This window comes from Oncorhynchus tshawytscha, linkage group LG09, assembly GCF_018296145.1.
Source record: "Oncorhynchus tshawytscha isolate Ot180627B linkage group LG09, Otsh_v2.0, whole genome shotgun sequence".
NCBI classification, from domain to species: Eukaryota; Metazoa; Chordata; class Actinopteri; order Salmoniformes; family Salmonidae; genus Oncorhynchus; species Oncorhynchus tshawytscha.
In genome coordinates, this window is record NC_056437.1 from 61,407,999 (window position 1) to 61,420,460 (window position 12,462).

Genomic DNA, 12,462 nt, shown 5'->3' on the forward strand with positions numbered 1-12,462 from the left:
ACGCTACATATATCGGCTCAATGGGAAATTACCTTTACATTTCTATCACACAACCTGTAGCACTTCAGCAATACAGATTGAATCATTTTTACCAAAACACATGGCTAACCTTTATTTAACCAGCTGATATTAGTGAAAATGTGTTTGGAGTTACCTTTTTAGCTAGTAGACTATGTATTTTACACTTCCAATTATAATGTGAAAAGGTCAAAATAATACAAACAATACAAATCAAATCTATTCATTTTTAAATGTTGATTACTTCTCCTTGCTATTTAGCTGATAATACCATGGTGGGGGTCCCCGGGTTACCGGTTTGCCTAGGCGGGGGTCCCTGGGTCACTGGTTTCCCTGGGTCTGCGGTTTGCCTGGGTGGGGGTCCCTGGGTCAGCGGTTGGCCTGGGTGGGGGTCCCCGCTCTATAGTCATTCCAAACCTAACTTTTTTAGGGGAACAGCAGTCCAATCACCCTACGCCTTGTACTGTTTAATGGAGATTATTACAGAGAGAGATGAAGTGAGTAGGGAGACAGATAAGAGATGTGCAGTTGAAGAAGTCGACTCCGGTAGCGAACGCCGGTCTCTCACGGGGGCATATGGACTCTTGAATTAACTGAGCTTTCGCAATACAAATCTCTGGCACATACAGTAACACTCTTATGTGTTTCAGTCAAAATAGCACCACAATATCTTAACACTAGACTACTTTTGAAGTCTGAAAATGTCTGACAACTTTAGATTTTGGTTCAATATTAAAGAACACTCTATTGAATTGAATATCTACCTCCTCCTCCTCTCCAGGCATACAGACTACTCTGGTGACCCTGCTATGGCTGTGGGGATGGTGGCTGACCCCCGTTCTGCCCTCGTGCACCACGGGCCGGCCAGCAAGGTGCAAGGCTGCCATGTCAGCTCCTGGTACCAACCTGGCGGGCGAGGGTTTCAACATTGTCACCATGGAGCGCAAGCAGGCCTATGTTGTTGATGTGGACAACTGGAAGACCCCAAATGGAGCCTGTACCCTCTGTGTTAACCCTTTCATGGAGGGCCAGACTCAGAGGCTGCCCGCAGCTGTGGTGGACTGGCGTCCCTTGCATCAGTGTCACATGAAGTTGTCCAGCATTGTCTTCGACTCCAGCGAGTCGTTTGTGAGCAGCAGCCAGACAGATGTAATACTACTACAACTACAGCTACTACTAATACGGCTACTACTTCTAATACAACTACAACTAATACTACATCTACTACTATAACAACTACTGCTACAATAATTATAACTACTACTACAGCTACTACTACTGAAAATAATAATTGATATATTAAGCATTTTATAATAAGACTAATAATATATAGAAATATTAATCAAATGTATAATACTACTAATAGAAATAGAAGTTTACCCCATTATGGGGTAAACTCACTTAATCCACCACCGATGTGAATATATAGGTGGACGGCAGTTGGCAGATTGGTCTGGACGTTAATATCCCCAACGCTAATGGGTCGGCCATGGTGGGGGGTACCCACTCCAGAGCTGCCAAGACGGTGATGAGCCAGTCCAAGGAGGACAAGTACAGCTTCATCAAACAGGATATACACTGCTCCTATTACAGGTGACCTATTACTTCTATGAATATAATAACTTCACTTGTATTAGAAAGTTTACATTCCTTTATATAGCCAACACTGCCCTCTATAGGCTATAGTAAGGTATATACTAGATTATAATAGTTGTGCACACACTCTGGGGTGTTAAAGAATAGTTATTTTGCGATAGAATATCCTGTTTCAATTGTAACTACATTATGTGTTTTGTTGACAATTTGTAGCCACATTGTTATTGAATTAGACTTCTTGAAAATAGTCAAACTTCTATCACCATAGATAGGCCTACTTTTAGGCAGGGACTTTGATGCACCCCTCAAAAAGGCCACAAAATGACAAAACCATTTACAGAAAGATAACAAAGTAGTCTATTCTCTATCTTGGGTTTCTTCCTCAGTTACCGACTGATAGAGGACCCTCCCCTGCACCCCGAATTCTCTCGCTCCCTGGGCATCCTGCCCCCCCTCTACACCGACCAGACCAAGGCTGACTACAATCGTTTCCTTGCGACCTTCGGTACCCACTATATCCGGAAGGTTAAACTGGGGGGGCGGGTGAAGGGCGTCACCTCACTGCGCGTGTGCAAGGTAAGACTTCTCAAACTCTGCAAATGACATTCTCCTTATTATTGATATTGGTATTTGTGGTGTACAACTTATTGAAGACACGTTCACGTATTTAGGCAGATTATATAGTTCTGTTTTTAATTTTATTGTATGACATCACATTTTATTGAAGAGTCTGCATATGTACCAAGATGTTTTAATAAACCCAAACCTAGGCGGCCGTCAATGGTTACAACGAGAACGAGATCAAGGACTGCCTGGAGGCCGAGGCCTCTGTCGCCACCAACTGCGGAACAGCCGAAGCCAATGCAGAGACAAAGTTCTGCAAGAGTGACCTCAAAAAACGTAACACCAGTGACACCTTCAGCAGTACCTTCAACGAGAGGTTTGATCGATTTCAGAAATGTTAGCGATTTTTGGTGGGATTAATGGGCATTATACAAGACTTATAAAAAACACATTTCCAATAATGTCCTCAAGACAAAACATGACTGACGATAAACAACAAACATACAGGTTTACCGAGGTGGTGGGGGGACAGACGGACGGAACGCCCGACCTGCTCTTCTCCAAGATTGGTGAAAACTCCAAGGCCTTCGCTGATTGGGCAAGTAGCCTGAAAACCATACCTGATATCATCAACTACTCTCTCCATCCTCTCCACCTATTGGTGAAAAAGGCCAGCAAGAGGGCGGGGCTGAAGAAGGCCGTGGAGGACTACATCCTGAAACACGCCCTGTTCAAGCACTGCTCTGGGAAGTGCAAGGGAAGCTCCAGGTCCAGTACCCATGACTCCTGTCAGTGTGTGTGCCAGACCAGTAAGGAGATGACCAGCCAATGCTGCCCGCAGGAGAAGGGCTTGGCTCACCTTACCGTCACCGTGAAGAAAGCCAGGGACCTCTGGGGAGACACCACCTCCCAGACCGACGGCTTTGTCAAGGTATTATTCATCTCTTTTATTTTAGAATTTTAATTGACTATGAAGTTTGTTTTCACGTGCACTTTAAAGCTACAGTCTAGGATTTGACAAGGGTTACATCTCCCTAGCCCCATACCCGAGCTGCATACTAAAACAAGTGACGGGGACCTCGTTTTGTCATTTTTCTAATCACATACTGTAGCTTTCAATCAAGTTTGATTTGGTTTGCTTCGTCAAGGTGCTCATGGGAAAAGACGTCAAGCAGACCAGGGTGATCCATAACAACGACAACCCCATGTGGAAGGAGGTCTTCAAATTTGGGACAGTCAAGCTGTCCCTGGCCAGCGAGCTCAAGTTCACTGTATACGATGAAGACAATTGGTCGAACGAACTCCTGGGTGAATGCAAAGTCCAGCCCGTCAAAGCTGGGATTCACGACGATATGTGTCCCATGAGTCACGGCAGCCTGTTCTACTCCTACAAGGTCGACTGCGCCCCAGGGCTTCGGGGCCACACCTGTGGGGAGTACGCCCCTTCCGGGATGAACTCTGACCTCTCTTACCTCTATACCTCCCGCAACGCCCTGAACATGACTCAGGAACTGCTGGCTCACATCCGGATGGGCCAGCCCCTAGGAGACCCTTTGACCTTCTTGGTGAAGCAGAGGGATAATGATCACCCTGCCCTCAGTTAGCCGTGATCAAAATATATGCACTGTAAACCTTAGTCTGCCTATCTAACCTTAATGCATACAATTTCTAATCGCTTGTTCTTTAAAAAAATATAAATGTAACCTTTATTTAACTAGGCAAGTCAGTTAAGAACAAATTCTTATTTAAAATGGCGGCCTACCGGGGAACAGTGGGTTGACTATCTTGTTCAGGGGCAGAACGACAGATTTTTACCTTGTCAGCTCTGGGATTCGATCCAGCAACCTTTCGTTACTGGCCCAACACTCTAACCACTAGGCTAGTTTAAAGATAGTGTTTTCAACATGCATATGACACACTGACATACAGTGCCTTCGGAAAGTATTCTGACCTTTCGACTTTTTCCAAATGTTGTTACGTTACAGCCTTATTCTAAAATGTATTAAATAAAAACATCTCAACAATCTACACACAATACCCCATAATGACAAAGCAAAAACAGGTTTTTTGAAATGTTTGCAAATGTATTAAATAAAAAACAGAAATACCTTATTTACATAAGTACTGAGACCCTTTACTGTGAGACTCAAAATTGCTCAGCTGCATCCTGTTTCCATTGATCATCCTTGAGATGTTTCTACAACTTGGAGTCCACCTGCGGTAAATTCAATTGATTTGACATGATTTGAAAAGGCACACACCCGTCTACAGTTGAAGTCTGAAGTTTACATACACTTAGGTTGGAGTCATTAAAACTCGTTTTCCAACCACTCCACAAATTTCTTGTGAAACTAGTTTTGGCGGTCGGTTACGGCATCTACTTTGTGCATGACACAAGTAATTTTTCCAACAATTATTTAGACAGATTATTTCACTTAAAATTCAATGTATCACAATTCCAGTCGGTCAGAAGTTTACATACACTAAGTTGACTGTGCCTTTAAACAGCTTGGAAAATTCCAGAAAATTATGTCATGGCTTTAGAAGCTTCTGATAGGCTAATTGACATCATTTGAGTCAATTGGAGGTGTACCTGTGGATGTATTTCAAGGCCTACCTTCAAACTCAGTGCCTCTTTGCTTGACATCATGGGAAAATCAAAGTAAATCAGCCAAGACCACAGAAAAACAATTGTAGACCTCCACAAGTCTGGTTCATCATTGAGAGCAATTTCCAAACACCTGAAGATACCACGTTCATTTGTACAAACAAAAGTATGCAAGTATAAACACCATGGGACCACGCAGCCGTCACACTGCTCAGGAAGGAGACGCGTTCCATCTCCTAGAGATGAACGTACTTTGGTGCGAAAAGTGCAAATCAATCCCAGAACAACAGCAAAAGACCTTGTGAAGATGCTGGAGGAAACAGCACTGCTGCTATATATGCAAAGTTTTAGACTGATCCAATGAACTATTGCATATCTGTTAAAAATGTATCACGACTGCCCAAATGTGCCTAATTGGTTTATTAATAACTAAGTTCATAACTGTGCACTCTCCTCAAACAATAGCATGGTATTAGTTCACTGTATTAGCTACAGTGCAGTTAGATGAACAAGAATTTAAACTTTCTGCCAATATCAGATATGTCTATGTCCTGGGAAAATTTCTTGTTACTTACAACCTCATGCTAATCGCATTAGCCTACTTTAGCTCAACCGTCCCATGTGGGACCCACCGATCCTGAAGAATTTTAACATCTAAACATTGCACTTGGGGAAAAAGATATCTTAAAATAGAATGAAAGGAACAGGCATTCTATTTTTGCTCTATTATAGTGGCCACTATAGTAGACATCGATCAAGTGCACAAGGCTTACATGTGTGCAAAAATAACGTTCACCGAGTAAAACATGTAATAATCCCCCCTCACTGACACACATACTGTCAAGTTCAACACAACAAAATCAATATCGTTGGGCTACACTGCACATTATTACATTGTATAACAATGTCCACAGGCAGAAAGTGTACAATGTGCCAGCATGATACCCTTTGTTGACATAATTGATTTCTTTCAGTCAGAGAGCACACCTGGCATACCCCGTTTCATCCACTGTATTGAAAGAGGGAATGTGTGTGGTGTTCCTTTCACCTCTATAGTGGTATCCAGCTTAAACTCACTTTCACCTAATTCTCTCATAACCACATACTGTAGAGTGAAAACATTAGTTTGTTAGCTAGTTAACATTTCACACAGATTCCCAGGGTCCAGTAAGCAACTAACACGTTATATCTTGAAGAACGGCAAGGTGTCGTATACCAGTTAATATTATAGCGAATTGGTTAGGGTACTAACGTTAACTCATCTGATATTTTATTATTTATTAATAAAACAAATACATCCTCGGGGGTGGATCAGCTTTAATATTGCGGATAGATTGTCACTTCTATCAGTGTAATTGTCTGCATCATTTCTAATCCCCCCCATACATTTTTGGGGTATATATATATAGTTGAAGTCGGAGGTTTACATACGCCTTAGCCACATACATTTAAACTCAGTTTTTCACAATTCCTAACATTTAATCAGAGTAAAAATTCCCTTTCGTCTGGCCACTCTCCCATAAAGGCCTGATTGGTGGAGTGCTGCAGAGATGTTTGTCCTTCTGGAAGGTTCTCCCATCTCCACAAAGGAACTCTGGTGCTCTGTCAGAATGATCATCGGGTTCTTGGACACCTCCCTAACCAAGGCCCTTCTCCACCGACTGCTCAGTTTGGCCGGGCAGCCAGCTCTAGGAAGAGTCTTGGTGGTTACAAACTTCTTCCATTTAAGAATGATGGCGGCCACTGTGTTCTTAAGGACCTTTAATGCTGCAGAACTTTTTTGGTACCCTTCCCCAATCTGTGCAGTGACACAATCCTGTCTCGGAGCTCCATGGAAATTTCCTTCAACCTCATGGATTGGTTTTTGCTCTGACGTGCACTGTCAACTGTGGGACCTGATACACAGTTGAAGTCGGAAGTTTACATACACCTTAGCCAAATCAATTTAAACTGAGTTTTTCATAATTCTTGACATTTAATCCTAATAAAAATTCCCTGTCTTAGGTCAGTTAGGATCACCACTTTATTTTAAGAATGTGAAATGTCAGAATAATAGTAGGGTGATTTATTTAAATAAAGGTGAAATAAAATAAATTAAATTTCAGCTTTAATTTCTTTCATCACATTCCCAGTGGGTCAAAAGTGTACATAAACTCAATTAGTACTTGGTAGCATTGTCTTTAAATTGTTTATCTTGGGTCAAATGTTTTGGGTAGCCTTCCACAAGCTTCACACAGTAAGTTGGGTGAATTTTGGCCCATTCCTCCTGACAGAGCTGATGTAACTGAGGTTTGTAGGCCTCCTTGCTCGCACACGCTTTTTCAGTTCTGCCCACACATTTTCTATGGGATTGAGGTCAGGGATTTGTGACGACCACTCCAATACCTTGACTTTGTTGTCCTTAAGCCATTTTGCCACAACTTTGGAAGTATGCTTGGTGTCATTGTCCATTTGGAAGACCCATTTGCGACCAAGCTTAACTGATGTCTTGAGATGTTGCTTCAATATATATCCACATAATTTTCCTACCTCATGATGCCGTCTATTTTGTGAAGTGCACCAGTCCCTCCTGCAGCAAAAGCACCACAACAACATGATGCTGCCACCCCCGTTTTTCACGGTTGGGATGGTGTTCTTTGGCTTGCAAGCCATCCCCTTTTTCCTCCAAACATAACGATGGTCAGTATGGCCAAACAGTTCTATTTTTGTTTCATCAGACTAGAGGACATTTCTCCAAAAAGTACGATCTTTGTCCCCATGTGCAGTTGCAAACCGTAGTCTGGCTTTTTTATGGCGGTTTTGGAGCAGTGGCTTCTTCCTTGCTGAGCGGCCTTTCAGGTTTTGTCGATATAGAACTCGTTTTACTGTGGATATAGATACATTTGTACCCGTTTCCTCCAGCATCTTCACAAGGTCATTTGCTGTTGTTCTGGGATTGATTTGCACTTTTCGTACCAAAGTGCGTTTGTCTCTAGGAGACGGAACGCGTCTCCTTCCTGAGCGGTATGACAGCTGTGTGGTCCCATTGTGTTTATACTTCCATACTGTTGTTTGTAGAGATGAGCATGGTACCTTCAGGAATTGGACCAGACTTGTGGTCTACAATTTTCTTTCTGAGGTCTTGGCTGATTTCTTTAGATTTTCCCATGATGTCAAGCAAAGAGGCACTGAGTTCAAAGGTAGGCCTTGAAATACATCCACAGGTACACCTCCAATTGACTCAAATTATCTCAATTAGCCTATCAGAAGCTTCTAAAGCCATGACACAATTTTCTGGAATTTTCCAAGCTGTTTAAAGGCTCAGTCAACTTAGTGTATGTCAACTTCCGACCTCAACTGTACATGCATTTACAATCCTTTTTTGAATATACCTTCCTTTACTGTTCCCCCGCAAACCCTAACACCACTCCCCTAATTGGAGTAAACTAATAAACAATAACACTTAAGCTTCTACTACCAGCTAAAACATACTATACACATTTTACAGGCACAATCTATTTTACAATAGTTATATTTGGTTTGTTTTTAGTCCTGGCCTTCCTCTATTTCTGATGTCCATCAAGTTTGATTTCTATTTGCCATATATTTGTAACTGTGCTATTTCACAAAAGTTCTGAACCTGTATACATTTCACAGACCCTGTTTTACATTGGTTATCTTGTTGTTATTAGTCCCACCTTTTAGCTCCATTCAACCCCTCCCATCTATCTCTTATTGGATTTCTATTTGCCATATATTTTTCAACTGTGCTGTGACGCTTCACAAAAGTACTGAACCTTTCTATTCTCATAGTTAACAAATTGTAAATGAAACATTTTTGCTAAAATAATTATTATATTATTGATCGATTGACTATGACTTTTCAAATCACCCAGTAGTGCTATCTGCACCATTAGCTCTAGGTAAATGTTGCAATTCTTCTGCCCTTCCTGGACCTGTGACCAAAAGCGAGCTACATATGGACAATAACAAAATAAATGATCTAATGACTCTGCCTCCTCGCAGCAAAATCTGCAGAACTGGGAAGATTGTATCCCTCATATATATAACATTCTATTCGTTGCAAGAATTTTGTCTAATAATTTAAATAGAAACATTTGAAGTTTTGAATAAGGTGTCGTTTTGCGTGTCAATTCATAAACCATGTGCCATGGAATCGGTACATCGAAAATCACTTCCCAACTATTTTGCAACAGATATGGCACAGCTGTCATTGTTTTGGTCCTTAAATGAAACTGGCATATATAATTTTTTATTTATCACAATTTTCTGTAACCAATGTTGGTCTTTAATGCAGGGCCGACAGACAAGTTCCTTCATTTTTCCCCCTTCCACTTGCCTTTTTCCATTTTTGTGGTAATGCTGCAATTAGTTGGTTGTAATTTTGGGTAGAGCAGACATTTCCATGTCTGTTAGCTGCATGTGTGACAACTCCACCAGTCCTATTTATGATATAATTTACAAAGAGGATACCTTTTTTTTATTTTATCGAAAAATAACGTTTTTTTTATGTTAGTATATTTAAGTTTAACCACAATATTTGTGGTATTATTTGTTCTGATTTTTCAGGTGGATTAAACTGAAATTACAACCAACTTTCTATGGCTTGTTTAAAAGTAACGATATTTTGGAGATGATTTCGTTTTCAAATAACTGAAAGTGAGAGGTTGTAATCTGAATAAAGTGAAAAGGCCATTCATGAACATGGGGTGAGACATTCTTACTAATTTACGAGATAACCATTTCGGGTTTAAGTATAACTTTTGTATGACTGATGCCTTTAGTGAGAGGTCTAATGCTTTAATATTGAATCATTTCTGCCTTCCGAATTCATATTCATTAAATAAATAGGCTCTTTTAATTTTGCCTGGCTTGCCATTCCAAATCAAATTTAATATTTTTTTGCTCATATAATTTAAAAAGCAGGTCGCTAGGCAAAACCATAAGCAAATAGGTAAACTGTGATATGAGTAAAGAGTTGATCAGGGTGATTTTACCCCCCCACAAATAGACAAGTAATTCCTTTCCATGGTAGCAAGATCTTATCTATTTTTGCTAACTTTCGAGAATTTCTTTCTTTCGGGATATGTATACTGAGCATGTTCACATCCCGGTCAGAGCATTTTATTGGTAAACTACACGGTAATAAAAAGTAGAATTTATATAGTATACTCATCATAATTTGGTTTAAATCCAGAGGTTAGAAAAAGTATCTAGATCCTCTGAGGTTGTGGAGGGATTATACTTGTGGATTTAAAAGAAAACAGGAATCATCAATATACAATGACACCTTTCTTTTTAATGTTAACTAGCTAACTTTAGCTGTCTGACTTTATTAGCCAGCTAATTTTCACCATTAACTACATTATTTGATCAGTTAAATTGGCTAATGTCATTAACTACATTATTTGATCAGTTAAATTGGCTAATGTGGCTCAACATTTTTCTGGCTAGCTAACGGAGAATTTGATCCAGCTAGCAAGATACTTAACAATGCTAACAATACTTGTTCCACAACACTTTCTCCCTCACCTCAAACTTTCCAAATGCCAGTTGTTTTTTGGTTACAGCTCATGAAGTACGCTTCATCACCTTTTCACCCTCATCAGGCTTCTTACCTACCTCTTAGTTATAGTTCAGGGGACGCGCTGCTTTAACTGGTGACCTGCCTTTCCACTCTCTTTCCAGAGCGTGCGCTGATGCTGTAACTAGCAAGTTAGTTGTCTCTTCTCTCTTCAGTCGCGTGCTGCATTGTTGTTAAACTAGCAACCAACTGACCGGAGCTAACAAACAGCTAACCAGAGCTAGGCAAAAGCTAACCAGAGCTAGGCAAAAGCTAACCAGAGCTAGGCAAAAGCTAACCAGAGCTAGGCAAAAGCTAACCAGAGCTAGGCAAAAGCTAACCGGAGCTAGGCAAAAGCTAACCGGAGCTAGGCAAAAGCTAACCGGAGCTAGCCAAAAGCTAACCGGAGCCAGCCAAAAGCTAACCAGAGCTAGCCAAAAGCTAACCGGAGCCAGCCAAAAGCTAACCGCTTTTCTAACATTTTACAGTACAACAATTACAAAAGTTCTTAAACATCACAGTTACAGCATTCAATTCTCTAAACCCTTGGGATATTGTCAGGAGTCTTTTTCAAAAATAAAAATGTTCAGGAGTTAATGCGTTTTTTCTAGATCAAAGAATTGCTACAATTACTATGTTGTTCAAAACATTACATTCACTTCAACAGGAATGTTACAAAACTATATTGTGGTATTCAGTGTATTGTTGCACTTTACTGACCTGAAACACTGGCTAAATCATGAAACAGGAGAACGTGGCTTCTCTTTCAAAGGTTCAATCAATCAAATGTATTTATAAAGCCCTTCTTACATCAGTTGATGTCACAAAGTGCTGTACAGAAACCCAGCCTAAAACCCCAAACAGGAAGCAATGCAGGTGTGGAAGCACGGTTCTCTCAATTATGAGAACACTGGTGCAGGATCGCATATAGTCCCAGTGCGAAGCGAACACGTCTCACTGACCCCTACTGGCCAACAGCAGTATAAATGCATCACAATGGCTAAACCTTGGGAACTGGCATTTCAGTAAAGGTATTCTAACCCCAATACAAAAGAACAATAAATAAACACAAATGTGACCATAGATTTAAATGTGACGCACAAAAAATGTATCAAGTTGTTTCAGATCTACACATGTGCCTAGGGAGGAGGGGTTAGGATTTCTTCTGGACAGGGCCTAACTATACTGGCCCAATAAGCACATTCCCTAGAGATATCCCTTGTTGGGAGAGTGGTTAGGGCGTTCGTCATTGGCCGCTAGGGGAGTCACCCTACTGTCTAATTTTAAGCAATTTACAGTACCAGTCAAAAGTTTGGACACACCTACTCATTTAAGGGTTTTTCTTTTTACTATATTGTAGAATAATAGTGAAGACATCAAAACTATGAAATAACACATATGGGATCATGTAGTAACCAAAACAAAAGTGTAAACAAATCAAAATATATTTTATATTTGATCATCTTCAAAGTAACCACCCTTTGCCTTTACGACAGCTCCTGTAAGAACCTGTTCTTAATGATGCAACTACGTTTTTTGCCAAAGCAAGAGATGCTGAAAAAACTATTTGCCGCACTACAGACGTCGATATCGAGCCGCTAACACAAGTAAAGGTCCAGTGCACTACTTTTGTGAAAACATATTTTTTTAAATATATTTGTTATTCATATTTTCTATTAATTATTAAAATGTTCAGGGGGTGCTGCAGCACCCTCAGCACCCCTACTTCCCACGGCTATGCTTTCCATGACAGACTGACCAGGTGAAAGCTATGATCCCATATTCATGTCACTTGTTAAATCCACTTCAATCAGCATAGATGAAGGGGAGGAGACATGTTAAAGAAAGATTTTGTAAGCCTTGAGACAATTGAGACATGGAATGGGCCTTTAAAATGGGGTATGGTAGTAGGAACCAGGCGCACCAGTTTGAGTGTGTCAAGAACTGCAACGCTACTGGGTTTTTCATGCTCAACAACAGTTTCCCGTGTGTATCGAGTGTCAACATGGGCCAGCATCCCTGTTGAATGCTTTCAACATCTTCAACATCAGTCCATGCCCTGATGACTTCAGGCTGTTTTGAGGGCAAAATGGGTTGCATCTCAATATTAGGA

General features: G+C 40.7%; 1 protein-coding gene across 3 annotated transcripts in view; it reads left to right on the plus strand.

Annotated features, from left to right (window-relative positions):
* Positions 1-4,210, plus strand: part of LOC112235627 (perforin-1) — a 31,029-nt gene extending 26,819 nt beyond the window's left edge. For all 3 annotated transcript variants that reach the window (XM_042327178.1, XM_024404105.2, XM_024404107.2), the window contains 6 exons: positions 800-1,167; positions 1,448-1,611; positions 2,001-2,190; positions 2,385-2,554; positions 2,686-3,109; positions 3,327-4,210. In XM_042327178.1, the coding sequence (XP_042183112.1) occupies positions 800-1,167; positions 1,448-1,611; positions 2,001-2,190; positions 2,385-2,554; positions 2,686-3,109; positions 3,327-3,782 (1,772 nt within the window). In that variant the 3' untranslated portion in view covers positions 3,783-4,210. The remainder of the gene's footprint in view (positions 1-799; positions 1,168-1,447; positions 1,612-2,000; positions 2,191-2,384; positions 2,555-2,685; positions 3,110-3,326) is intronic.
* The last annotated feature ends 8,252 nt before the right edge of the window (positions 4,211-12,462 follow it).